This window comes from Leishmania martiniquensis, chromosome 6 (assembly GCF_017916325.1).
Source record: "Leishmania martiniquensis isolate LSCM1 chromosome 6, whole genome shotgun sequence".
NCBI lineage: Eukaryota > Euglenozoa > Kinetoplastea > Trypanosomatida > Trypanosomatidae > Leishmania > Leishmania martiniquensis.
This window is the reverse complement of record NC_090141.1, coordinates 430,790-456,180: the sequence shown is the minus strand read 5'-3', so window position 1 is coordinate 456,180 and position 25,391 is coordinate 430,790. Positions and strand designations below refer to the sequence as shown.

General features: G+C 61.6%; 11 protein-coding genes across 11 annotated transcripts; all 11 read right to left on the bottom strand.

The window, feature by feature from the left end:
* Positions 1-1,825: 1,825 nt before the first annotated feature.
* Positions 1,826-2,344, bottom strand: LSCM1_08037 (uncharacterized protein; the record flags this gene model as incomplete). The annotated part of the gene is made up of 1 exon (XM_067325381.1): positions 1,826-2,344. One exon carries the CDS (start codon positions 2,342-2,344, stop codon positions 1,826-1,828), a length of 519 nt encoding a protein of 172 aa, XP_067181237.1.
* An 821-nt stretch (positions 2,345-3,165) lies between these two features.
* On the bottom strand, positions 3,166-3,882 carry LSCM1_08036 (uncharacterized protein; the record flags this gene model as incomplete). The annotated part of the gene is made up of 1 exon (XM_067325380.1): positions 3,166-3,882. The coding sequence occupies one exon, from the start codon at positions 3,880-3,882 to the stop codon at positions 3,166-3,168; it is 717 nt and encodes a 238-aa protein (XP_067181236.1).
* Positions 3,883-5,771: 1,889 nt separating this feature from the next.
* Positions 5,772-7,274, bottom strand: LSCM1_08034 (uncharacterized protein; the record flags this gene model as incomplete). The annotated part of the gene is made up of 1 exon (XM_067325379.1): positions 5,772-7,274. The coding sequence occupies one exon, from the start codon at positions 7,272-7,274 to the stop codon at positions 5,772-5,774; it is 1,503 nt and encodes a 500-aa protein (XP_067181235.1).
* Positions 7,275-7,994: 720 nt separating this feature from the next.
* Positions 7,995-8,810, bottom strand: LSCM1_08033 (uncharacterized protein; the record flags this gene model as incomplete). Its single annotated transcript, XM_067325378.1, has 1 exon — positions 7,995-8,810. The coding sequence occupies one exon, from the start codon at positions 8,808-8,810 to the stop codon at positions 7,995-7,997; it is 816 nt and encodes a 271-aa protein (XP_067181234.1).
* Positions 8,811-10,002: 1,192 nt separating this feature from the next.
* Positions 10,003-12,351, bottom strand: LSCM1_08032 (uncharacterized protein; the record flags this gene model as incomplete). Its single annotated transcript, XM_067325377.1, has 1 exon — positions 10,003-12,351. One exon carries the CDS (start codon positions 12,349-12,351, stop codon positions 10,003-10,005), a length of 2,349 nt encoding a protein of 782 aa, XP_067181233.1.
* Positions 12,352-13,670: 1,319 nt separating this feature from the next.
* Positions 13,671-15,440, bottom strand: LSCM1_08031 (uncharacterized protein; the record flags this gene model as incomplete). The annotated part of the gene is made up of 1 exon (XM_067325376.1): positions 13,671-15,440. One exon carries the CDS (start codon positions 15,438-15,440, stop codon positions 13,671-13,673), a length of 1,770 nt encoding a protein of 589 aa, XP_067181232.1.
* A 639-nt stretch (positions 15,441-16,079) lies between these two features.
* LSCM1_08030 (uncharacterized protein) lies at positions 16,080-17,267 on the bottom strand (the record flags this gene model as incomplete). Its single annotated transcript, XM_067325375.1, has 1 exon — positions 16,080-17,267. The coding sequence occupies one exon, from the start codon at positions 17,265-17,267 to the stop codon at positions 16,080-16,082; it is 1,188 nt and encodes a 395-aa protein (XP_067181231.1).
* Positions 17,268-19,093: 1,826 nt separating this feature from the next.
* LSCM1_08029 (uncharacterized protein) lies at positions 19,094-19,963 on the bottom strand (the record flags this gene model as incomplete). Its single annotated transcript, XM_067325374.1, has 1 exon — positions 19,094-19,963. The coding sequence occupies one exon, from the start codon at positions 19,961-19,963 to the stop codon at positions 19,094-19,096; it is 870 nt and encodes a 289-aa protein (XP_067181230.1).
* Positions 19,964-20,691: 728 nt separating this feature from the next.
* On the bottom strand, positions 20,692-21,135 carry LSCM1_08028 (uncharacterized protein; the record flags this gene model as incomplete). Its single annotated transcript, XM_067325373.1, has 1 exon — positions 20,692-21,135. The coding sequence occupies one exon, from the start codon at positions 21,133-21,135 to the stop codon at positions 20,692-20,694; it is 444 nt and encodes a 147-aa protein (XP_067181229.1).
* Positions 21,136-22,265: 1,130 nt separating this feature from the next.
* Positions 22,266-23,633, bottom strand: LSCM1_08027 (uncharacterized protein; the record flags this gene model as incomplete). The annotated part of the gene is made up of 1 exon (XM_067325372.1): positions 22,266-23,633. The coding sequence occupies one exon, from the start codon at positions 23,631-23,633 to the stop codon at positions 22,266-22,268; it is 1,368 nt and encodes a 455-aa protein (XP_067181228.1).
* A 1,054-nt stretch (positions 23,634-24,687) lies between these two features.
* On the bottom strand, positions 24,688-25,098 carry LSCM1_08026 (uncharacterized protein; the record flags this gene model as incomplete). The annotated part of the gene is made up of 1 exon (XM_067325371.1): positions 24,688-25,098. The coding sequence occupies one exon, from the start codon at positions 25,096-25,098 to the stop codon at positions 24,688-24,690; it is 411 nt and encodes a 136-aa protein (XP_067181227.1).
* Between the last annotated feature and the right edge of the window lie 293 nt (positions 25,099-25,391).

Sequence of the window (25,391 nt, the reverse complement as noted above, 5' to 3'; positions counted from 1 at the left end):
CTTCTCGTACACGTTTTACCAGACTGTCGGCGCCCTGATCACGGATGTCGGCGGCGTGACCGGCGCTGTTCTCTTCACCCACATCTTCTCGAGGCACAGGTACGCCTTTGTCTTTATCGTGACGACGCTCTTACAGGTGCTGGGCTCGATATTTGATCTGATCATCGTCAAGAGGTGGAACGTGCACATCGGCATCCCTGATCACGCCATGTATATCCTCGGCGACGCTATTGTGTACGAGATTTGCTTTGTGATGTCCTTTACGCCAGCGCAGGTCCTCATGTCCCGCCTATGCCCGCGCGGCACGGAAACGATCTCCTTCGCGCTTCTGGCTGGCTTCAACAGCGCTGGCACCTCCATGTCCATCGCCATTGGTTCTCTGTTGATAGAGAACTTCTGGCCTGTCTCTGCAAAGCCGCCGTGCAACTTTGCGAACGTGCCCTATTTGATCATAACAGGCCACTTGTGCACGCCGTTGCTGGTCGTTCCACTTGCGTTCCTGCTGCTACCCAAGGCACGCATCTGCGACCACATTGACATCGACGGAAACGTCATCGCAGAGCCCGCCCAGGCGCGGTGCAGTCCTGATGCCAGATCGTATGCGCCCTACGAACAAGAAGATCAACGGCCCGAGGAGGGGGATGCGCAGGCGCCAAAGGCCTGAGGAGCGCCGCGCAACTCCACCGCTGTACCTGCCGAGGCACTCCCCCGGAGCAGGCACAACTTTTTTCTGTTTTGTTAAACAGCAAGGGGCAAGTCCATTGGGCACGTCGGGTAGCCGAGGAGTCGCTTATGCGCTAGTGTGCAACTGTGCGTAGTGATACTTCCGTTACGTTCTTGATGCGATGCCTTGCTGATGCTGTCTTTTGTTTCTTTGTTTTCCATCTGTTTGCGAGCGATATCTTCATCGAGTTTCCACCCGAATGCTCGACCCTGAAGTTGTCGTATCTCACTTCGATTTACTCTTAAAGGGACGTTTCAGCCTCTCCAACTCTTTTCTAGCGATCTTTCGGCTATCCTTGGTCGTTGGATATATATATATATATATATGTATATGTATATATATTCATATCTGGGAGAGCGGCCAAAAGAGCGGAATCAAAATTGTTCGTGGCTTTACTCGTGCTCTGGTACCCTATTGCTTCTCTTTTCATCGGCACAGTTCGTTTCTCATAAGAATTTACTGTGGTGATGAGTTTTTTCTATTTTCATCGAGCCTTTTACACCAACAACAACTCTACGTGCACGATGATGTGCACCACTCAACCACAACGAGAAAACCCAAAAATGACCGAACGGGTAAAACACGTCGACGGTGACGATTGTGCATACAGGATGAGCTATTCGCGTCGTGGTAGGTGTCGCTTGGCTACGCCGGTCATGAGCCGTTGGGCGTGCGCGCGCGTCACATAGAGCCACCGCCTTCGCCAGCTGGGCGCCTGTGCCTATGGGCTTTTGTGCTTTGCCATGCCCCTGCCGCTGCCATCGCCGCCCCGCGGAGCTTGTGGGGGGGCTCGCGCCCTTCGGCTGCCCTAGGCTGGGGCGGGGGTGCCGGCAGGCGGCCTAGGGGGGGCGGTGGGTTCGGTTTGGCGGGGCGGGGGGGCGCCCCCGCCGGCCCGCGCCTGCGGGGGCGGCCGAGGGGGGCGCGGGCAGCAAACCCGGGCGAAAGGACGGAGAGACACCCGCGCACGAAGCGGGGCCGGCACGCCAGAGGACATTACGCCCCCACCATGCCGACCCCCCTTTAGAGCGCTAAGCGATCCGCTTGGACATCCGATGGATGCCACCGAATAGAAATATTGTGTTGCTATGTCGTGCGTTGCCACTACATGACGGCGCAGTGGGCGCACGCCGATTCCACGCATCGCGCCTCTCGCAGCTTTTCGTCATGTAAGGGGGTGGCGGTCGCGGCTGAGGTGACGAAGGCCACTTTCTTGCCAGACGCATGAGGAGCCGACGCCGAAGGAGTTGAGTACACTGGCTGCGCCGCATCCGTGTCGTCGGCGTCGTCTTCGACGACCACGCCAGCGGCAGTTGCGTTGAGGGTACTTTGGTAGGCATAGGCGTTGAGCGCAGCTACGGCGTCTGCGGTGTTTGGTGCACTGGCCGCCGCTACTTCCGCGCCTGCTGGCCTCCACGCGGGCTCAATGGAAGGCATGACAGTGACTGGATCTGCCGGCTTGACTGCTGCCTCTGCCACGGCGCGCGTTGCACTCGCCCCGTCGGTGCCGATAACTGCCGGCGGTGGGGTCGGCGTCGGCGTTGGTGTCTCGCTATCCTGCGGGCTGTCCTTCGCTGTGGCAATGCTGTTCCCTCTGCCACCACCCTTACGGCGTCGCCCCATTTTTTCAAAAGCTGAGGCGAAAGAGCAGCGACAGTACGACAGGAGGAAAGGCGGACAGAAACGGACGCTGTGCGGGTGTGCGGATAGGCGATGCGATGCTGCAGGCACGGCGAATGGAATGGCTACGAGCGGCGGCAGCGAGGATGGCATGTGAGCGATCGAGGGGTCGCGTTGAGAAGTGAATAGAAAGGGAAAGAGAAGGGAGAGACTGAGATGCCTGACAGCGTGCGACAGGTGCACCGAACGCATGAGGCCCCGAGTCGCAGACCTCTGTGCCAGACTGCACCATCCTGCTGCCGCGCAGTTCCATAGACACTGGTGTACACGAAGCGCAGGCACACAAAGGAAAGGGTGGCGCTGTAACAGCTACGGCTTGTAGCAGCGCTTGACCGCTGTGGCCACCCCTCCACACACACACACACCGACACGCCACATGAGCGCACGCTGAGTCTCTTGAGTCCCGACTGAATGCTTTCTAGTCCTCTTCAGTTTTGTGTCGCGCAACACACACTGGGCAAGGATTGCGCAAGAAGATGCCTGCATCACGTCAGCACGTGGTGCCTCTCGCTTTAAGAGGGTGTCGAGCACATGGGAGGGGAGCACGCACACGCACCGGAGCGTGCCACATCGTGACGGAATTAGACGATACACCGTGAGAAGTTCGTCAGGGCAGGGAAAGCAAAGGACAGCAGTGGAATCCCCAGGAAGAACGGAGCTCATGGCGGCGCGACGCACCGACCAAGAGATGCCCCCCTCCCCCCCAACCCCTCATCCCCCACCGGTTGCTTGTCTGTGCGTGTGAGGGGGGGGGCATCTCTTTTTCACCTCAGCAGTCGAAACAGATTCAGCCCATTCTGCAGAACGATGTGAAAGGGAATCACATCAAGGTACATGAGCGCCGCCACGTTTAGCAGAAACATTACGCAGAGGAAGTGGTCGAGTCGTTCGGCCTCTGCCTTCTGCATCGCGAACGTCTTCAGTACGTCATGCTCGTTTGCATGGCGGCCCTTGTGCTTGGCAGACTTCTGCCGCCCCTCCTTCTCGTCGTGGCTGCGCGAAAAGCGGAAGAAGCGGGGGCTCACATACAGACAGTACGCCGCGGCAGCGGTAAGCAAGTTTATAGCGACGTAATCGATGAGCAGGATGGGTGACACTTGCGCCAGCCGCTGGGGAATGCTGTATATCTCAGCCGAGAAGCGAACAAGGAAGAAGTTGATCATGACAATCGAGGCGATGTTCAGCCACTCCGACGGGTTGGCGAAGATGCACGCGAGGAGCGTGTTCACGACGCAGAAAATGCCCACGAGACACCAGTCGACAATCTGTTCCGAGAGCGGAAAGCTGACGAAGAGAAGGCAGATGAGGATACTCGGCAGGAACCGCGTCGAGCTGAGACTCTGCCGCTCCTCGTCTAATTTCTTTGTGACAACTTCGAGGTACTCCTGCTCAAGCTGCTGCTTCTTGCGCTCCTCCTCCTTGCGCTTCTGATTTCCTTCACGGATACGCTTTACAATATCCGCATTACACGCCGCCGGCATTGCGCACGTGAGGCGGAGAGGTACAATCCGATGAAGAAACAGAGGAGGACGACGACAAGGCGGAGGCGCGAATTCGTCTGCGCGAGACTGCTCACGGAGGCAGTTAAACTCAGCTGACGACGCGGCAGCGCAGGGATTCAAAGGCAGATGGGAGGGGTGCGTTGTTACCAGCGAGGGGTTTCTTACGTGTTGGACAGAGCCACGGGATGCACAACAGAGGTGAGAGGCGCGTATGCTGCCATGCATGTGAGCGGCGTTCGGGGATGGAGGATAGAGAAGCGAGAGGACGGTACAACAACAAAGGCAACGCAATGGAAGAGGGCGACATGCGTGTGGACATGTTTAGAGGAAGAGATGACTGGGAGAGAGGGAGCAGTGACAGTCACGTCAGTGCTGCTGCTTTCAAGGATCATCTGCAGAGCCAAGACCGAAGGTACGCACAGAAAAAAAAGGGCTGTGCGCCGATACGTGTGCGGGAGGGGGGAGGAGCGAGGGACATCTTTTTCACCACTCCCCGCCTCTGCGCGGCTCGAAAACGACAACATTTGGCCCCTTCGATAAACACTTTCGCGTCGCCGTCTGGGCTGCGGTGTGAGTCAAGTTGGCTCTCGCGCTGCACCACCGGTTCACCTGCCGTAAGAATGAGTCGCAGCCATTAGACGGCGAAGGGGTCCGCGTAGGGCTCCCATGCGCTACTGGTGCAGCTGTTCTGCTATGCGGCGGAAGAGACCTTCACGTACCTCTGGTGGAACAGCAGCGCGAATGTGCGGCATTACTTCATCTAGAATGTCCCCGGCATCGAGTGGTGCACCGGACGCGGCTCGCCGGGCCATGGCCTGGTGAATCATCTCCTGCGTGTGCCGTCGCCATGGCGAGGGGCCACTCCCGCCATCGAGCTCGTTTCGCAGCCAAGCGGTGAGCTCCGCCTTTTGTGCGTTCGTGAGTGCCTCGTAGGCAATCTGACCGTCTTCTGCTCCAGTGGCCATGAGGTGAAACGTGGGTATCGCTGCGTGCGTGTAAGTGGGGAGGCGAGCGGACGCGGCTACGAGCACCGTCGAGAAGGGGGCCAGCAGAAGGGGATGACCGTGAAGAAATGAGAAGACTGACAAAGGAGACGTCACACCAACGCATCAAAATTTGGCGCCACTGGTCACTGCGACAAGCGCAGGGATACAGAGAGAGAGAGACAGGCAGATTCTCCAACGGAAAGGCTGCGTGCACACGACCGATGTGGGCGCTGCGGTGATTCTGTCTAAGCGCAGACACAACTTCCCTTCCGCTGCCGTCGCGACTTGGGCAGGCCTCTACGCCGAGGCTGCCTACTCGCTTGCTTGCGCATACGCTTAAGATGGTGTCAGTGACAGCGAAGGGGACGCCGCCCTTAACTCTTTCCTCAGCCGCTGCCCATTCCCGACAACGTCAACGATTTCTTTTGTTGTTGCGCTCCGTGCGCCTGTGCCGACCGCCCGACCCCGTCTCTTTCCTTCCACCCAGATGGCAGAGGGACCACCTCTGTGCATGGTGGCACCATGGTACAGCACCGAAGGCGGGGGGTGAGAGCAACGGGGTGTTGCTGATGCCGGTGGTCAGGTCCTGGACGGCGCTGCGTCCAGTTGCCCTGCGACTGCGCCATCCACATGGTGGGCGGGCGGGGTTCGAGGCATTAGGCGCGTGGGCGTATGATGCACGTAAGCGTGTGTACGTATCTATTTATGTGCGCGTGTGTGTATTTGTGGGGCTGTGCGGCGGAGGGAAAGACGAAGTGGGCAGCGCCACCCTCCTCCCGTCCCGGCACCTCAGCGATCGGCAGCGACCGCACGCCCCCCCTTTGTGCACTCGTTGTGTGAGGTCTCTGCTCCAACGACGGCGATGCCCGCATGCGGTGGAGACTACCGAAGGAGGAAGCAGTCGTGCTGTGCGGCGAAGAGGGCGCCGGAGGACACCTGCATAATGGCGTCCTTCGCCAACGCAGAGAGCACCGGGACGGTGTTCAATGCTTTCATCCCCGCAGACGCCAGTCCAGGCGTGCAGTGCGCCAGCTTCTGGACCACCTCCATGCCAGCAATTACAGGCGCGGTATGGCTGAGCATGTGACCGGCAAACAGTTGCCCCACGGCGACGCTACTGCCGATGTCCTGACCACTACGGATGGCCTGCTCTAGGACTGAGGTGAGGGCGCAGAGGTCATAGATGCCGAGGTTGAGGCCTTGACCGGCGAAGGGGTGAATGCTGTGAGCTGCGTCACCTAGTAAGATGGCGCGTGGGGCATAGGGGGTGGTTGTCACGTTGAGCTTAAGCGGGAAGGATGCCTGCGCGCGGCGTATTTTCCCATCTGGCGTGGTTGTCTGTGGCACTTCGACAATCTTCGGTATATCATTCGGTGCGAATGCGCAGAGACGGCGGTTCAGCTCTGTGATGAGGTCCTCCTGTGTGCTCGCCAGCAGCTCCCTTGCGTGCTGCGGCGTGGTGCTGAGAACAATGTTCGCCGTATCCTCGGAGGTCGGCAGCAGCGCTATGATCTTGCCATCGCGGAAGAAGTTTTGGAAGCAGCAGACGTTACTGTCGTCCGCCTTCTCTAGGCGCGCGGTGCACACGAATGCCGTCTGGGCGTAGTCGTGCTGCAGCGACGGGGCGGAGAGGACGCTGCGCAGTGAGCTGTTGCGTCCCTCGCAGCCGAGAAGGAGACCGAACGAAACTTCGATGTCGGCCTCGCCGGCGATGAGCCTCGCTGACCCCCACGGCCCCGCAAGAGTGTCTTGGTTCGGTATGTGCACCTCCTCGAGGTGCGCGCCGAAGTAGAGCGTGTCGTGAGCGGTTTCATTGCCGACGAGGGCGCGCTGCTGCGCCTCCACCACGTCCATCATGCAGCTATTGAGCTCCGCGTTGAAGCACATAAAGCCGACAGGCTTGCGAAGGTCAGTAAAGTCCAGGAGAGGCTCCCTGCTCGTGCTGTCGCCCAAGACAGCGGTCATGAAGAACGATGAGGACCGACCACCTGCGCCGAGGAAGGGGCTGTTCGCCTGTTCGTGACGCACGGCGATGCGGTAGAATGGGTGCTTGGTGGTGAGTCGGTCCCAGACACCGAGGCTGTCCATGATCTTGCTGGACACGGGCGTAATGCTGACGGCGCGGAGTTTATGCATCACGTCGGAAGCATCGTAGACGGGTCGCCTCCCCGAGTCGACCAGCATGAGACGTGCCAGTTGCGAGGACAGGAGCGACGCAACGCTTCCGCCCGCTTGAGAAACACTACTCCTGTGAAGGTGACTGCGCAACTGCTGCAGAGAGGCCATCATCGCGGCCCCGACAAGACCCCCACCAGACACGATCACTTCATGCGCCTGTGCAGCCGCCAGCGACGGTGCCAGCGCGCTCAGATTGCAGCGCAGCATCGGCAAAGCCCACTGCAGTGCAGTCGGTGCAGGCGCAATGCGAAGAGGGGGGGAAGGTGAGGGTGCACACACGGAGAAGTGGAGGAGACATAGAGAGGTACATCGATGGATGCACAGATGGCCACCCTTTCGCCTGCATGAGCACAGACAACGGCTACGATAGTTGCTGACGAGGGCGCCATGGTAAGCTAAGCTATGATAGCTGTCATGTAATGCTCCTTGTGGAGGAAGGAAAGAGCACGCCGCATATTGGTGAAGGCATTCAGGTCCACGCAGAGAGGGTGCTTAGCGAGGGGAGCGGGCATGAAAGGTTTCGAAAACGGAGCGGAGGCCAGGCGACGCTTCAGGGCGTGAATGCTTGTGTGTGCAGGGGCGCGTGCCGCTCCTCGCGGCTTGCGCTCCGCTTCGCCCGCAGGAGGGTTGGAATGACCACCCGCACCCACCCCGTGCCACCTTCGCCGGTGTGTGGTGGGTACGCTTGCGCTGCTGTACGTTGGCTGTTGCTGCGATAGTGATGTGGACGATGCGCGACGTGCAGAGAGAAGGGATGGGAATGGACAGGGCCGAGTGCTGAGAGGCCTCCAGACGTTTTCGGCACCGGTTAGCAATCGTACGGCCGCCGTGGCTGATGCTGCCGATGGATGCGGGCACACCGGTGCGTGTCTGCGGCCTCCCGCTCTCCCTTCTCCTCCTCACCTCACCTCCCCTCTGCCGCGTGCCTCACGGAATGCGCACAAATGCGTCCATGGAGGGCCCTTCATAGTTGGTGCGGAGGTGAAGGTGCACTTTATCCCCTGTCGTCAGCTGATGACGCACCCCGCTGTCCACTGCGAACGATGGCAGCGGCTCGGCAGTTGCATCGAGGGGTTCGGCGGTGTAATAGCTGCACTGAATGTTGGATGGTGCGCAGTTGTACGGAGGGGAAATAATATCCACCAGCAAGGCGGGCTGAGCTGCGTCGATGTTTCGGATCTCGTGCAGCACGCCGCCGCCGCCGTCTGCCGACGTGAAGCCCAGCACGTCCGACGCCGGCACCGCATCCCCGACGCCCTCCAGCTCGCCATCGAAGATGACAGTGCCGACGTTCGATGCCGTTGAGGCGCCGGTGCAGGCTTGCGTGGTGGATCCTCCAGCGATGGAACAGAGATGCAGCCGGCCATGCATCGCGCGCTGCCACACCGACATCCCCGGGTGATCGTGAAGCGGGAGCACTTTGCCCGGCGGGATCACAAACCAGCAGAGCGTTACGGCCTCGTCCTGGTAGAGCGTCGAGCAGCCGACGATGTCGTGGGTGGAGGACTTCCACGCCATCGGCGACCCCTGCGCTCTCCTGCTGCGGAGTCGGCGCTGATGCAGTGCGCTCTCCAGCTGAAAGATGTGCTCGGAAACGGGGTAGTCCTCACTCGCCATGAATCGCGCCGCGCTTGCGTCGCTGGCGTAGAAGCCGAAGTCCCTCAGCGTCACCTTACTGAGAAGCTCCACATGCTCCGACGAGGTGGCTGAGAAGCGCTGCAGGCTCTTGATGAGGCGCTGCATCAGCGATGTGCGAGGCGGGGGGTGGCGTGCGGGGGTGCGTACATGCGTCGATCTGTGTGTTTCGCTGCGAGAGCGAAAAGCTCGTGCACTGGGGGAAACTGCGATCTGCGCGTGCCTGCGAGAGAGAGGAGAGGAGAGGAGGCGAAGACGAATCGATGGTGACAACTGCCCGCCGTCACAGACCACAGAGGCGAAGCTTCCAACGTCCCCACCTGCCATCGTTCCACTGGCGCACACCCACGCGGCTGCGTGCGTCTATCCGGGATGGAGGGGGAGGGGATTAAGAGCGCGTGCGTGTGTGTGTGAGCGCGTGCCCACGGTGGGCACGTCGGCGGCTGTGGACACACACCTGCACCCCCTCGTCACCGCTGGAGAAGGGGCGTACCCGCTCCTGTACGTGGCAGTCGAGGTACCTGTAATGGTCTCCGTCCACGTGGCTATTGAGCTACGAAGTTGTCTACATGCTCCAAGTGCAGCATGCACATAAGCAGGCAATGAGTCCAGTGCGACAGGCCCTTTTATGCGCATGAGTCAGTGTCTCTGCAGCTGAGAGACAGCGACGGACAAGCAGATACCCTCTGGCGTGACAGGAGATGAAGGGGAACTTCGCCGAACGCGTACCGCCACTGCCGTGGAATTGGGCGGGGGGGAGGGGCAGCAGCCATGTTTCGCTGTCACTCACGTGCGTGCACATTTGTACGCCAACGCGGGTGCGAGCGAGGGAGCGTTAATAGCCAATGTAGGAGCGACCACCACCAAAGTCTTCCAGCTGTTCCAAATTATAGAGACGGGGGAGGTGAGGGATGCGCAGCAGTGGTGCAATCGAAGGCCTCTCAGGCCACGCGAGAGCCAACAAGGCCCGAATCACCTCGTCGTCTCTTCCGTCGCCTGCTTGCTCACATGCGCACCCCCCCATAGCGAACGCAGAGAGCGCGCGAGTGGCCCACAAAAAAAGGTAGAAAGAGGAGTGTGGGGGTGCGTGCACGAGCGTTCGTCAGTTCAATCTGCAGCGGCTTGATGCACACAGAGAGAGGGGTGGGTGGGTGGGGGAAGGGGGCAACAGGCAAGGTATATGATGAGGTCTAACAAAGAATTAAGTGCGTGCGAGAGGGAGGGTGAGAGGCTGCGAACAGAAAGTACACGCGCTCGCCGTTGACGATGCCTGGGCATGTGCCACCAGGCCTTGCGTCTTCTAATACTGGAAGAAGATGCGCGAAGGGCGTGGCTGAGCTGAGCGCACGTGTGTGCTGACGAGCGCCCGCGGACGCAGCTGCGGCTGCGCTCCTGTCTCAGTGGGCCACGAAGCGAACGCCTTGTGCAACGCCTCGGCGTGTGCCTCGCCCAGCGCCTTGCGACGGTTCTTCTCTCTGTGCTCAATGCGACAACGAACGCTAAGCTCCTCGGCCATAAGCGCGTCCTGCTCGTTCAAGAGGATGTGAAACGCACGCACAAGGGGATACAGTCGCACTGCCGTGCCTTTGTGTGGCGAGTCCAAAGGCAAGCCGCGCTGGCGAGCCGACTGCACACGTGCGAGGAGGGCTGCCTCCATTGGGCAGAGACGGCAAGCGACGGTGTGCGTTCGCCCTTGAGGAGGGCCTTTGGCAGAGAAGGGCGCGCTTGGGCTTAGATGACGCCACATGAGTTTCGAGACGGTGTGGCGGTGGGCAGCCCCATGCGGTGAGGAGAACTGCCTTTGCTGACCTCTCGGGTCCTGCAGGAAAGAGCCGGCTGCGCCGCAGAACGGTGACGGTGACGGGGTGCACCACGCACAGAAGGGGCCTGACGAGGACAAGCGAGACAGGGTAGTGGGCTCGGGCTCGCGTGAAGGTGTGGTGAAGGATGCCCGTTGCGTCGCCGTGGTGGTAAGCTGGCGGATGACCGCAGCATAGTGGGCCTCGTTCAGCAGCAGCGGTGGATGGCGCGGAGGGGCCACGTGCTGCACCTGCTGCTGCTCCAGACGGCTCGCCTGGTTCACGTTGTGTGCGAGCCACCGGATCACCGTGTGCATGGACCCTCCAGGCGGGCGTGCATGCAGAATCCAACGCATCTCTGCCAACTCCCTAGCCCGCCGCTCCGCCCTCAACAACAACAACCGCGAGCGGTTCTCTTCACTCTCGATGCGCCACAGCCGATGTGCGCTGCGACCGCGGCGAGGAACGACACCAAAGGTAGCGTTGTGCTCGTCTGCGTGACGTGCGCGAGCACTTGGCACGGCGACGCCACGTAGCGTCGCTGCGCCGCACCCTAGCGACGGAAGTCGCGTGCTGTACTGTGCCTGCACCCTTCTAGGCCGAGCCTCAGGTGTGATGTCTTGCACGCGCGCGGGTGCGATGGCGTCGCCTGCAGTACGCTTCACACGCTGCGCAGCTGTGCGCTTCTGTGTGTGGGCGGGCCGTGGTGGGTGAAAGAGTGTTGCACCGCTGTTAACTGTTGCGGAGAGCGCGCGTTGGCGGAGGGCACCAGCCAGAGCGAAAGGTTCACAGCCATCCTCCTCCATGTCCGAGTGGTGAAACGGATCGCGGCCTGGTGCACACGCAACGAAGAAGAGCCCCACCAGGCGCGCGCGCGCGAGTTGGCAGGACTGCAGGAGATCAAACCACCGCTTGTCTGCCGCGTTGCGTACCAGCGGGCCAGCGAGAGGCATCGCCGCGGTCGCCTCGACGCCCAACAGTCGAGCAAAGGTGGCTGCCTGCTCCCTCAAGCGCACGCGTGCGTCGGCGTCAACGCTCTTTGGCGCGGCGGAAGCGACGTCAAGGAATGCGGTGGAGCTCCCTTGACCCGGGCCACTGTGGGGAGAGCTGACGAGTAAAACGATACAGATGTGGTAAGGGCATCTTGGAAACTGGTCAGCGCTGTGGTGGACCGCCGACTCGCACGCTCGAAGAAAAACCGCAGCGTCCTGGTGAGTGCGCAGCTGTCTGGCAGTAGCGCTGCCAACTGTGAAGGGCGCGCACACTTCGCTCCCCGTTATCATATCGATCGCCGTGCCGTCCACGAACAGAAGCAGCGCGGTCGCGGTGACGGCGCTATCAGTCTCTGAGAGAAGCCCCCTCAGCCAGAGAGCGAGAAGGCTGTCGTACTCGGCTGCCCGGTCGCTGACGTCGGCGTGGGCCCCTTGTTCCTGGCGCCTCAACAATGAGGTGACCCTCGTGTTCACGGAAGAGGAGGAGGACAAGGGAGAGACGAGAGACGCCGGCGCAGGGGCAGAAGGCACCGATGCCGCTGCTGGCGCACCGCTGCTGCCGTGTCCGGCGACGCGAAGGCGCCTGTGGAAAAAAAAGCTGTCCAGCGGAGGCGGGGGGCGGGGGCCGTACCGAAAAAGCACCGTGCCATCCAGCGCAGCGCGCGGGTGCCGCGTCAGCGCTGCACGTCGGTACACCTCCCGGGCAACGTACGATGCCGAAACGTTCGCAACCGCCATCTCCGACGCTCCTGCGCCGCTCCAAGCACCAGGGTCGAAGAGGACTACGTTGTCTATGGGAGTCGCATCGTCGCCTGCTGTGGAGCTGAGGCAGTTCACGGCGGTCAGAAAGAGCGTCATTGGTGCCCGCCTCGCATGTCTGTCTGCTGAGAGGAAGGGGGGAGGGGCAGATGGCGATCGAGTGGTGGCGAAGGGAGGTGGAGCTCCTCTACAGAGCAAGACTGCTGCCTCCGCCACGGAGCAGTGCCCACCCGCACGCGAAAGCGATAGCGACGGTAAAAGAACGTCACCCCTCCTCAGCACACCACAAGTGTTTCACGCTTATCTTCGCCGGTACGTCCGTGCCGGGGAAGTCCGTCAACGCCTCTTCGATGAGATGCTGCCGTCCACACCCTCTCTTTGGCGTGCAGGCGAGAAGAGTAGCGTGACGGCGCCGCACTTCGAAAGAGAAATGGCTGTTGGCGTCCGAGCACAGCAGCGCTGGCGAGCCAAAGGAGCGGGTGGTGACAGGAGAGGACCTTTGGACACCCGAATCGCTCTCAGCGCACATAGAGGACTCGGTGGAACGAGAGCATCGCCGCGGAGCGCGCCTACACGTTTGCATACAGCACTGCAGGGCCGTCCAGGTGGTCGGTGCCGCAGGAGGAAGAGGAGGACGGAGACTGATGGGCGCGGATGACTGAAAAGGTCATGACGGAGAAAGGAAAAACGGAAGAGGGGAGGGGGAGAGAGCGAATGCGCTTGCGAAGAGAGTGCGCGTCCTCGTTCAGGCGTCTGTTGCGCTCTTTTCGGGATAACGACGGCATCTGGTTCGCGCGCGCACGCAGGCGCCCCTAAACGAGGGCACAGGTGCCGACAGAGAGGCACTGATGTGTACCATGACGGCGACAGTGGTCGCACTGGTGGCTCCAATGCCCTGAGGCTACAGTCTTGCCCATGAGCCACGGACAACATTCCCCCTCCTCCCTGCTCTCACGCCCTTTCTTCGGCTCGCGCTCGATGATTCACAGCACGCACCCACGGTTGCCGGTGCTGTTTGAAACCCACAGATAGACGAGGCGTGCGAAGAGGGGAGGATGGCGAGGCGGGGGCATGCCAGATAGAGAGACAGTCAGAGGGAGGGAGAGGCGCTGGTGGGGGGGGAGGGAAGGGAGGGGATCGCCGGCATGAAGAAGGGCGCCCTGAACTCCCTCCTCGTCGTCGCCGTCTCACCCCACCCGCCCACCTCTCAAGACAGAGATATACATCGCGTGAGAGGGGTGAAACAAACGTGGCCGAGGCGCCGCAAAGGCAAAGTGATTGGGCCACTCCTACGTGTTTCTGCCGCACCGCACCGCACACACACACAGCGCCCGCGAGTGGGCGAGTGCAGCTCCACGAGTGACGGGCGCGCAGGCAAGCACAACACAGAGACGGACGCATCGGCTGGACATGCGACGTCAATGAGCCGCGTGGACACTCATCCGACTCTGCGAAACTTGCTTGACCACTTGTCTTGTGAGCTTTGGGTAGCTCGCGAGCATCTCCTCAGCATCCAGCAGAGGCGCGCCGATCAAGGAATCCTTCCTGATACCCCGAAGAGTGTGGAACAGCCCAGATCCTCCGTGAAGCGACTCGCGTGCGGTGAAGTTGAGGCTGCTGGTGATCCTCTGCTCCTCGTCGATGCCGTACAGGTGAGAAACGTTGACTCTGCCGCGCTGATAGTCAAGGGCGGAGCCACTGGAGAGGCTGTCGCAATAGAGTCCACTCTGCTGAATGGCGCGGCGGTGTCGCGGAACCCGAGGCGGTGCAGAGACGATTCGCCGAGGCACTCCACTCGCGCTGCCGAAGTACCGCCTTAGCGCTTTCTTCGATAGTTCGTTGACAGAGTCGTAGAGCTGCTGCCAATGAACCAGCATCTCTGTGGCGCTCCGCACAGCCCGCGACACTGCAGCGTTGTCTCGGAAGCGCACCGCCGTGACGGCCGCAGGCGCGGCGGACCGCCTCAGTCGGGTGTACGGAGGCAGCGAGAGAACCCAACTAAACAGCGAACGTCGCCGCAGCACGACCGCCGGAAAGTGCCTGCGAAGGACTTTCCTCAGCGTGTGCGTAAGGCAGCACTCCTCGAAGAAGGCGCTGAGGCCCTCCTCCTGTAGAACGGCGGCCGCTTCAGAAGGCGTGCGGATGGAGGCGGCGGCGAGGGAGAGCTCATCGAGGAGGGCCTCCAGCGCGGCATCCGCGTAGACGCCGTCCCGCCCCCCACCAATCGCATCGTTTCGCAGCCATACAAAGCACGCGCTTTGGTCAAGCGCGCCGGTGGCGTCTGCAGCTCGCGATAGCGAATGGCTCGAGTCGTCTGCAGCAACGGACCGCGGCGACCACTTTGCGTACAAAATCAAGTGGGATGACCCGAGATCGGCCTCGAAGCGTGGCCACTCGCTCCTCAGATATGCCATGACGCTGTCGAGCGCCTCTGCACTCTTCACGCAAACTTTCACTGCCGTCCTGCGCTCTCCTGCCGCTCCGCCGTGACCCTGCGCCTGCACATCCTTGCCCATGTAATCATCAAAGATGTCTACGCTGCTCACCGCGCTCTGCTCTGCCTCAAACGTTGGCGCAAGAATGCCTTGCAGCTCCACTTGGATTGCGCCGCGGGAGAAGTGATGCGCGTGATGCCGTAGAATGCTGTCCAGGAAGACCCAGAAAGCCGCTGCGCCGACTGTGGATGCTGTCGGCGGGCACATGAAGTCTTGAAAGACGCAGAGTGCAGACTCGACGGGCTCCTGATACCACCGCGGCAGCAGCGTCGCCTTCGTGCAGACGCTGGAGCACGTCGTCAGGACAGCCTCGCGACGCCCACGCGCCCCTTTACATGGCGGTAGTGCACTCTGTTTATCCTGCTCGATGTAGATGAGCGGCTGCATGCTGTTCGTTGGCGCTTGTGGCGCCAGTTGCAGCACGCGTAGCAGCGGCGATTTTCTGTGCGCCTCTTCGAGCTTCAGGTAGTGCTGGAGCGCTGTTAGGTTGCCTGAAGGCCCGCCTTCAGTGAAATACAGACGTGTCGCGCGGCCTGCGGTTGCGACGGGGTGGCCACCTGGCGAGCGGGAGGTGGCACTCTTGTGCAGAGTGCCCATCTGATTTTCGCACGCGTCATCCTCGTGGGCAAGCAGAAGCAGAGAGCTGAACAGCTGCCATGGGGGTGGCGTCTCGGGGACCGGCATAGTGGTCATGGCTGCGCCGGTGCCGGTGTGCCTCCCGGCCAGTGCTGTGCTGTGGTGAGCGCGAATTCGGGCGTGTGCGCCTCGAGGTTGGGCGCGAGTGGAGAAGAGACGAGGGAGATATAGACGAGGGGAAGCGGATGCGTCTGCGTGCACGGCGCAGTTATGAAGGGCATGTGCCAGGGGAGTGCGTGTCTGTAGAAGAGGTACCGCACAGCCTCCGGCACCAGCGTCCGCTCGCCCTCCTCCCCCCTCCTCTGCAACCGCTGGGGGCGCCCTTTCCTCGCGAAACAAAGGGTCCGCCTGCCTGCACCGATGGATGCACGGAACGAGTGGGATGAGGGGGGGAGGGGCAGCGTCGTCGGCTGTGGCCATCGGTGAGCATCTTTGCAGAGATAAGGGGCCGACGAGTGGATGGGTGAGGGCACTGATTCACTTGAAGGGACTAAAGGTTGAAGGCTGTGTAAGTAGGGCAGCGGGGCTGGTGGGATGGGGGGGGGGGCGCGGCACCTCGTTGCAGATGGCGTGGAAAGCGCCCGCCCCCCTGCAGAAGCAGGCCGTACCGCACTCATACGCCTTCCTGTCGCCGTCTGGCGTCGGCACGTTGCCCTCATACCCTCTTCGCACGCCACTCAGGTGCACGAAGCGCACTCAACGCAGAGTGAAGAGGGACTGCTGACGAAGCACATCCCACTGGAGCCGCTGATTCTGAAGCTCTATGACAGTCGCAGACAGCGAGGCGCGCATCGATGCGCCACAGCGAGTCGCCGTCTGCTCCGCTCCAGGTGCCGTCTTTGGTGGGGACGATGGCGTGCTGAGATCATGGAAGATGAGCTCCCTTGCCGTGCAACCCTCTCCTCGTCGCCCCTTAAGATGCTGTGTCCCAGACTCATTGGTGTCGCTGCGACTACGCTTAGCGTGTCGCTGCGCTGCGCTCGAGCTCTCGCTTTGGTGCGCTGCGGGGGATGGAGAGCTGTGCACCGATTCGATGTCGTCACCGTACACCCAGAACGGCACCGTTGCGCGTATTTCGGGGAGGCAGATCCCGTGAGACAAGCTATCGCACAGGGACTCGCTCAGACCCATATCTCGATGGCCACTGCCTGAAGTGCCATGCGCGGCGTACGTTGGCAGCGGACTTGACGTGTATGAAGGAGCGCCCCCGGTGTCTTCCATGAGCAATAGGGAAAGGGCACACTGCTCTCCTCGGGAGAGACTGTAGCCCGCCTGCGGTGGAGTCGCATCCGCATCGACCGGGCCGCTGCGGTGGGACGTGAGTGGCACGGCTGGGGTTGGGGATGCGCATGAGGGAAGTGGTGCTCGACAGCCGAGTGGGGCCTCAGGCGAGCGTCGCTGAGACCTAACGTCAAAGGCCGCCTTAGGCGCTGCGTTCAAGGCACCGTTTGCCCGTGTAATGTGCGGATGGGCGATGCGCTCTGCCATGCGCCCTTCAAAGAATGCCTCAGTCTCGCGAATCACGCGGGCGTTGAGGTCGCCACAGCGCAACCAGATCGCGAAATGCTGGCCGCGAGATAGAGAGCGGTAGGGGCCGCCGAGACGGCCCAGCTGCTGCATACATTTTTGCTTCTGCACGGGCGAGGAAGCGGCGCCGTGGCGGCGCAGTAAGGCGGCTGCACAGCGCGCCGCCCGCTTCGAGAAGGCGCGTGCCGCCGGTGCACCAGCGCTGGATGGCGACTCCTGCGATATCGGTGGACCGAGGCTGTCGTCATTATCGCTGTCTGGAACGAGGATGCGAGTAGTGCCGCCTTTCTCGCGCGGAGGTATGCACTCCACCTGCGCGTGCTCTTCACCATGGTCCACGTAAGGGCGCACGAACATGATGCGCTTGACAGCTGCCTGTCCATCAATTGGGTGCCGCTGGGCGGGTGCTGCGGCGGCTACCGCTGCGATCTCGGGGGTCTATGCGAGATGGTCGTTCTATGGAGGCGCTCCGGCATGCGGGCGGAGAGGAAAAGAGGAGCAGCGAAGGCTCCCAGACGCGCCTGACGTCTCTGCCGTCGCCTGCGTCGGCCTTACCGAACGGATGTGCGGAACAGAGAGAGAGGGGGAAGGCAGAGCGTCTGCGCCTTCTATGGGTGACGTCCAATCCGCCGAAGATGAGGGGTGTGTGTAGGAGGGGAGAGGACTGCGTGGGGATACGTTACGGTGTCTCTGAGGCTGCTTCGAGACTCTATGGGAGAGGCCGCCGATGGCTCGGGCGTGCACCTCGTTCCGTGACTGATAAGAAGTGGTCGTGGAACAGTGCGAGAAAGGGAAGGGGGGAGGGGGGAGGGCAGGGCAAGCGCGGAAAGTTTGTGGGCGAGGCGGAGTGGAGGAGGAGGTGAGAGCGCTGAGGGGAGCGGTGGCCCTCTGTGTCGCGGAAGCAGAAGAAAAGGGCACCTTACGGCAATGTCGAGAGCGCATCACTTATGCCCACTGAGCAGAGCGTGGCATCGCCGCGTTCGCTACCCGGTGCATGTGTGTGTGTGTGTGTCTGATGCATCCCTTCCTCTGTGTGCCCTTCGCCCATTTCCCGCTCGTGGCAGCAGTCGCGCCGCTCTTGCGGTCTCTCTCTCTCTTCTGCCTCCCTGACGAAAGTGCGCTGCGGCGCCTCAATGCTCAGGTCTGCGCTGCAGACGAATACGTACGCGCCTCTCGCCTTCCCCTGAGGCCGGCGAATGCGCTGACGCACATGCGGGGGAAAGAGAGAGAGAGAACGAAAGAAAGAGGGGTGGTGGTGGTGGAGGGGGGGAGGTGGACCCGTCACCCACGCAGACAGGGAAGGGGGGGCACCGGCGCTGAGCCACTCACAGGAAAGAACTTCAACGGACCCTTTGACGCTCTAAGGAAAGAGGCAGCGGCGGCGGCGGAGCGGCGAGGTAAGGTGAGGGGCATGATGTGAGGGCTTATAGGGCCATAGAGCACCTACACACCCTCCCCGTCCCCTGATCGCACGCTCACGTGTACACATGGATGAGCGGTCACGCACCGGGTGGTGAGCGAGACGCTGCGGCGCAGGACACGAACAGGGCAAAGAAAGATGGGCGAGGGCGAGACGAAAGAACGAAAGCAGTGAAGAGGTCAACACAGTGCGGGGGCTGACAAACTGGTACACATGCGCACGTGCGCGCAACATCACTCGCTAATTTTCAGGTTGAGAGGAAGAGAGAGGAGGAGGGGCTTGACACATGGATGCACACCTCGGCAGAGGTAACGATCGAGGCAGCGGGGGGAGGGAGGGGGAAGGGAGGGCGAAGAAAAAAAGCGCCGCAGCGGCCTTTACAGGGACACAAAGAGAAACGAAAAAAAAGGCATCCGCACGCCTCTGAGCGAGAGAGAGGGGGGCGGCAGGCGGACGTGCATGCAGCCGCCAAAGAGAAGGAAGAACAGCAGCAGCAGCAGCGAAGAGCAGAGATGCACCCGTTACCGCGTGCGAAACCGTAGGCGGGTGGTAACGACACAGACAGCGGTGATGCCGCAGCGAAGGAAGGGGTGCGGGCGACATCCAAGGCGAGCGCTGCGGCGGCATGCGGCAGGGGGGAAGGGAGGTTAGAGGGAGAGCGGAGGGGGATCGGCATGACTCATCTCTCGTCCAAGACAGCCCAAAGACACAACAAGTGCACTGCACTTTTTCGACCCTCTCTTCCTCCTTCCGGTCTTGGTGCTCAGAGCCCTACCGACTCCATGCGACTGGCCAGCTCTTCCGCCAATCGAAGGCGTCGCTCACGCTCCGTGTCCGTGGCTAAGTGCCGCTCTGGTCGCGGCAGGTCTTCGACCTTCGGGAAGAGCTGCCTGTAGGGCTTGGGGGCACTCTCGGCTGCGCCGGCTCCGCTGCCGACCTCGCCGTAGTCCTGCTCCCTTGACTGCCGCGTCGACGTCTTGCACCATGACTCGATCGGCTTCAGCCGGCCATTAGATGGGTACGGCGACCTTGAATGACGTGCCGGGCTCGACCCCTTATGCTGTGACAGCGAGCGGTACATGCTTGAGTGTGCCTGGCAGCCACAGTCATGCATGTGCGGTGTACGTCTGCCCTGACGGTTGCTGGTGGGCGTGTTGGCAGCGCTGCCGGCAGCACTTGCGCGGCGGCTGTTGCTCGCACTGCCGCGACGTGAGCGGGCGGGCTGCGGCGAGATGCGTGACAATAGGCCCTTGCTGCTGGACGAATAGGGCCTCCTCACAAAGTGGCCGCTGGTGAGCGACTGCTTCGCGCGATAATCCCCCTCGGCGAGGTACGCTTCTACCTCAAAGTCGTAACCGCGACAGGGTATCGCCGACTCGGGGTTCTCCTGGCGCATCTCGGCCCGCCTCATGTCGTCCTCGATGCGGGAAAGAATGTGATAGTCCATGCAGACAGTGGACCTCAGCAGGTCGTTCGTTCTGATGTCCTGCGGGGAGAGCGTCGCCACCTCGACGGTGACGGTCGGGGCAGCGCAGCAGATGATGCGGCGCCGCTTGAAGTTGCAGAAAGGTGCGGTGTCCGTGTCTTCGCCACCGCTGCCGTACGCGCTGGTGGAGCGGGGGTGGGGATGCATCATCGAAGAGACGATGGGGAGGGAGAAACACGCGGAAGAGTTGAATGGTCTCTGTGGGCGGCGGGCGGGGATGGTGGTGGAAGGAGATCGCCAAGTGAACGCGAGCCGCGCGATTGCCCTGTGAGGCAGCGGAGAAATTCCGCGAGGCGCGTGCACGTCACGCAGGTGCGTGCGTGCGTATACAATGCGAGGGGAGCGCAGCAGTGGAAGGAGCGGGGTACAGTAGCGGTGAAGAGGCGTAGAGGCGCCACACAGACGTACGCTGGAGGCGCTCAGGCGGCGACGGCGCCCACTTTCAGAGCGTAGGAAAGAGAAGCGGCGCTGATTCGGCCAGTGAAAGCGGTGCGATGGCTTACGCTTTCGCACCAGCCAGAGCGGCAGGCACAATGCGCACGGATGCGTGCCTTTGGCGCACCGCTGTCGCGCCGCAATACGGGCACCTCTTTGAGGAGCAGTCTTGGCTGCATACGCATTTCCCAACTCTACATGAAATATGTCCGACCCGCGCGCGCCCTATTCCAACACCGGCCCGGAAATGGCGAGGGCGCTCACTCCCGCAGGGCTGCGCCGCGCACGTTGCGCACATGTGATTGTGCCCACAGATCTGGCCGGCAAAAGGGGAGAGGAGAGGCGTGTGGCGCCACGTCGTCAATGCATCGACGCGCGCGCACACACACATACACATATACACATGTGTAAGCGCGTGCGGACGGGTGTGTGCATCTGCCTCACGAGAACTGAAACACAAAGCTATCCAGCAGGTACGACTCACGAGGCCCATTATACTCGAGCCCCTTGGGGTGTAACGGTGTGTAAAACAGCATCGTCGGAAACCCATTCACGTTCATCCGCTTCACCAAGTCAGGGTACTTGTCACCGTCGACGTAGGCGGCAGTGAAGACGTCCCGCAGTTCCTTCTTCGACTGACTGATCGACAAGCGGCCCCACAGCTGAGACGCCGTGGTGCACTGCCGAGACCACTGGACGCAGTACAGCACAAACGTGTACCTGTCAGGCCCGCCAATATACGCGTCGAACGTGTCACGAGTCAGTTCCACCACCCGCGACGCCTCAGCCGCGGAGGCGTCGTGTGCGGCTTCTCCCAGAAGTAGCAGCAGCGCTGCCGCTAGCAGCACGACGCTAGTGGCCTTGGCGTGAGGTGTGCGACGCATTGTGGGGGCACCGTCGCGTGTGCACCGTCCAAATGAGATTCGGAATTTCAGACCCGCTTAGGTGCGTGTGGTGGTGACGTGATGTGTGGGAGCGACGGGCTCGGTCAGGCAGCGTACACGTGCGTCTGTGTGGACGAAGTGTGCACGGGCGCGGTGCGCTTATATGAGAGGAGGCCGCAGGAGAGGGGAAGAGAGAGGAGAGGTAAGTGCAAAGGCGAAGAGGGCAAGCTGGAGTGAAGGCGTCTGCTGTGGATGTTAGAGGTGCCGGTGGCTTTGAGGGAGGTCGACACTCGAGTGGCGTCCCGATCGAGGCTGCTCTTCGTTAGGTGGGCTGCTGGGGTAGCCGGTTCGGAGGACGAGGGTGAGCCGCCACCACCGCCACCTAAGAAGAAACATGTGCACTCCTCCACCTGCGGGACACGAAGGGGATGGCCAGGTAGGCCATGGCAGAGGCATCTGCACAGCAAGGGTGCAGCAGGGTACAGCGTGCCGCGTTGAAGGAATGCATCATAGCACAGCATAGATCTACGACCGCATAATGGCAGGGGAGAAGAGGGGGAGGGGGCGGTGGCAGGAAAAGGGCCGCGATGTCGGGGCGGACAGCTGCGCCAGGGGTGGAGGGAGGAGAGAGGGCCTTGAGACACTCGTCAGAGTGCGGCATTCCGCTGCAGAGGTGGCGAGAAAGGGATTTACGCGTGTGCGTGTGCGGTGTGGTGTGGTGTGGGGGGAGGGGAGGGGAGACGCGACGGAGCGACAGCGAGACGAGAGCGCAGAATGAGAAAGCGAAATAAGCGAAGGGCAGAGCGGCCGACCGAAAAGCAAAGGCGTCGGCACACACAGCAAAAAGATGAGTCAGAGAGAGCGAGAGAGCACCACATCAGATTGTAACCCCGTCCGGCACAGGCAGGGACGCTGTCACTTCTCCACCAGCGAAGAGGTGCCGGAGACGCTCAGCTCACACGCGTTCGCTCCCTCTACCCCCCTCCACACACACACCACCACCACCACCACCACCACCACTCTTATGTCCCTCCGCTACATGACGCATGCACGTATGGACTCTGCCACAGTTGTCGCAGCAGGGGAAAAGTGAAGGGGGGAGGGAGGGCGACTTCCGTTTGCCCAATCCTTTACGTGCCGGCTGGACCGGGCTCGCTGCCGCTGTAGTTGAAGCGGAAGTCCGCAAACATGACACCGCGGGGATCGACCTCGCGCACCTTTTGTTCTTCGCTCAGCTGCATCGGCGCGCTCGGCTCCTTAATTTCGGGGAAATATTTGGTGTCCAGCGGGTTGGAGAGGGTAGGTATATACGGCGCCGGCAACTCGCGCAGCCTGCCCATGTCCATCGGCTTGAGAAAGTCGTGCTGGCAGATCTCGTCGTACGTCATGCGCTCCTCCGGCTCGCAGATGAGGCGCTTCATGAAATCGACCGCGTCGTCAGGAATGTGGCGCTGCGGTGGGAAGGTGAGGTACTCCCGCCAGTTCTTGATCTTGTGGCACGTTGAGTTTGGGTTCTGGGAGAAGAAGGGCGGTATGCCGTACAGCATCTCGTACATGATGACGCCGACAGACCACCAGTCACAGCCTACACCGTAGGGCTTGCGCAACAGGATCTCTGGCGCGATGTAGCCGGGACTGCCCACGATAGACTGAAACATCTCGCGAACGCGGCCGTGTGCGATGCCGGCGCCAGCGCCGCTCCTAGGGGGCGTCCCTGGCGGCGCGTCCGTCCGTGACGCGTACGTGCTCGTCTCGTCTGCCGACGCTTCGACGCCGCTCGACGAAGTGTGGTGGTCGTCGTAATCGAGCAAGTTGCCCCGCTTCTCAACAAAGCGCTTGGAGAGTCCAAAGTCGCTCAGTTTGATGTGGCCCGATTCCCCAAACAGAATGTTGTCCGGCTTAATGTCGCGGTGGACAAAGCCCATGCCGTGCACGCTCGCCACCGCAGCACAGAGCTCGGCAATGTAGAAGCGCGTGCTCTCTACGTCAAAGATGCCCTTGTCGCAGAGCCACGAAATCATGTCACCGCCCGGCATGTACTCCATCACCATATAAAGGTAGAGTGCGTCCTGAAAGCTGCGGTACAGATTTACCACCCATGGGTTCGACGCCGCCGCCTCGGCCAGGACGTCCTTCTCGGAGCGCACGTGGATGACCTGCTTCTTCGTGATCATGTCCGACTTGCGCAGCCGCTTCAGCGCGTAGAGGGTGTCCGTCTTATCATTTTTGTATTTGCACACGAATACCTCACCAAAGGCCCCGCGGCCGATGCACTTGAAGAGGTGAAAATCGGCGAAGGACGGCTCCTTCGGCCGCGGACCGACAGCGCGGCCGACGCCGTTGCGCGCGCTCGCGAGGAGACTTTGGTAATGGTTCTCCAAGAACGCTCGACTAGCGGCCGCCTTGTGTCGCGCGTAGTCGTCGGACGTCTCTCCGCGGCGCGCGTTCGAAACGTTCGGCGCCCTGTCACTGGCCTGCGCCGCAGGGATCTGATTCATGGTGATACACGTGCTCGCTAACACGTCGACCGCCAATCATAAGGCGGTTGCCGGGAGAGGGAGCGCAAACGGAGCGAGAGCTCGGAAGGATGGACAGCGAACCTCTAGAGGGGCCACTGGAGACTGTATGTGCGTGGGTGGGTGTGGGTGTGTGTCAGGCGAAGAGGAAGGGGAAGGGGAGCACGCGCACACTCGTGGTGGGGGAAAGTAAGACGGAGCGGGTGGGGCGCCGGGGGCGAGGTGGCGGCAGCGAGTACGTGCGAGACGAATTGGTAGGGACAGGGACTCAGGACACCGGCGGGCTCAGTTCAAGGGTCGATGGCTGCGGTGGTGGGCGAGAGGGGCGAAGAGGCGCACAAGCTAACGGGCTTGGCGCTCCGCTGCTTCCAGGGGCGCCTCGTCGCACAGCCGCCTACTTGTCGCGCACCCACGTGCTCAGGCGTTCATGCTCGAAGAACCTGCACGCGCATGGTGCAGCGGCCAAAACGTGGTGAGGCAGATCGATGCGCATACGTTGGAGAGAGAAGGAGACCCGAAGAGGAGAGACGACACCGACAGCCGCAAAACTGTTGCCGCAAACACCACACATGACAGTGGAGGTTACGTGCATGCGGAGCGTGGAGCGCAATCGACACACACACACACACAAAAGGTGGCGCGTGTCTGTCTCCCCCTCTCTCTGTGTATGCGTGTGCAGGTAAGACGTGTGGGAGGGTGAGAGAAGGCGGGGGCAGGGCGGTGACGTCCACAGTAAGAAGAAATGGCCGCTGGCGCGGAATGCAAAGGAGTCCACGCACAGTTCACGGCGCCCATACACGCACACGCTCGCTCAATCGTCATGCGCCCCACAGACACGGGCTCGCCGTGCCGCACGCACACAGCCCAACATGACTTCAGCTTCCTCGGCCATCTTAGTTACTTAACAGACTGCCTTGGGCACGCGAACACTCCGGAGAGAGAGAGCGAGCGCGACAACGGACAAGTAGCCAAGGGCGGTACAACACAACTCAAGCGAAGACGGGAGAAAAGCGAGCCGCTTCGCTGCTCTTCGCACTCACTGCGAGCGCTCGCTCAGCCAGCGATAGTAATCATTCAGGATGTAGTAGCGCTGCTCGAAGCGACGGATGATCATACGCTGGTAGAACTCACGGCGGTGCTCGTCGTTGTACGTGACAACGCCGTGGACGGTGAGCAGGAAGGAGTCGCCATCCTCGTTGTCAGGGAGGGGCTGCGCATCCACCATATCGATCTGGTGCGAGGTCTTTGGGAGAGCGCTAATGTAGTTGCGCACGTCATCCACCGTGGAGAGCGGGTGCCCGTTCCACTCGCACACCATCGGCACGTCGGGGGCATAGAGGGCCGCCACATTCAAGCGGTCTTGCGAATCATCGAGCATCTTGTAGTACCGGTTGCGGAACTCAAGCGCCTTCTTCGCAACATCGTTGAAGGCGCCCTGCTGCGCCATGATTCGGCCGATACGTTGCGCGGCAATGCACGTGCTCGTGCTCGTGTGCGATTGTAGGGACGTGCAAACCTCCTGCAGGGGCGGCGGTAAGAGGGGGAGAGGAGTGAGTTCAGGTGGGCGGGCTGACAGGGCTTCTGCCAGGGCGCATGCGGCCACAGGCAAGTAGTGGCAGCCAGAGAGAGAGAGACAGCGAGGAGGATCGGGAGGCAAGAGAGAGAGCAAATATGAAGCTGGCGCAGCGCACCAAAGAGGATACTGAACTCTGCACAGCATACGGGCTCGACCACCACGAC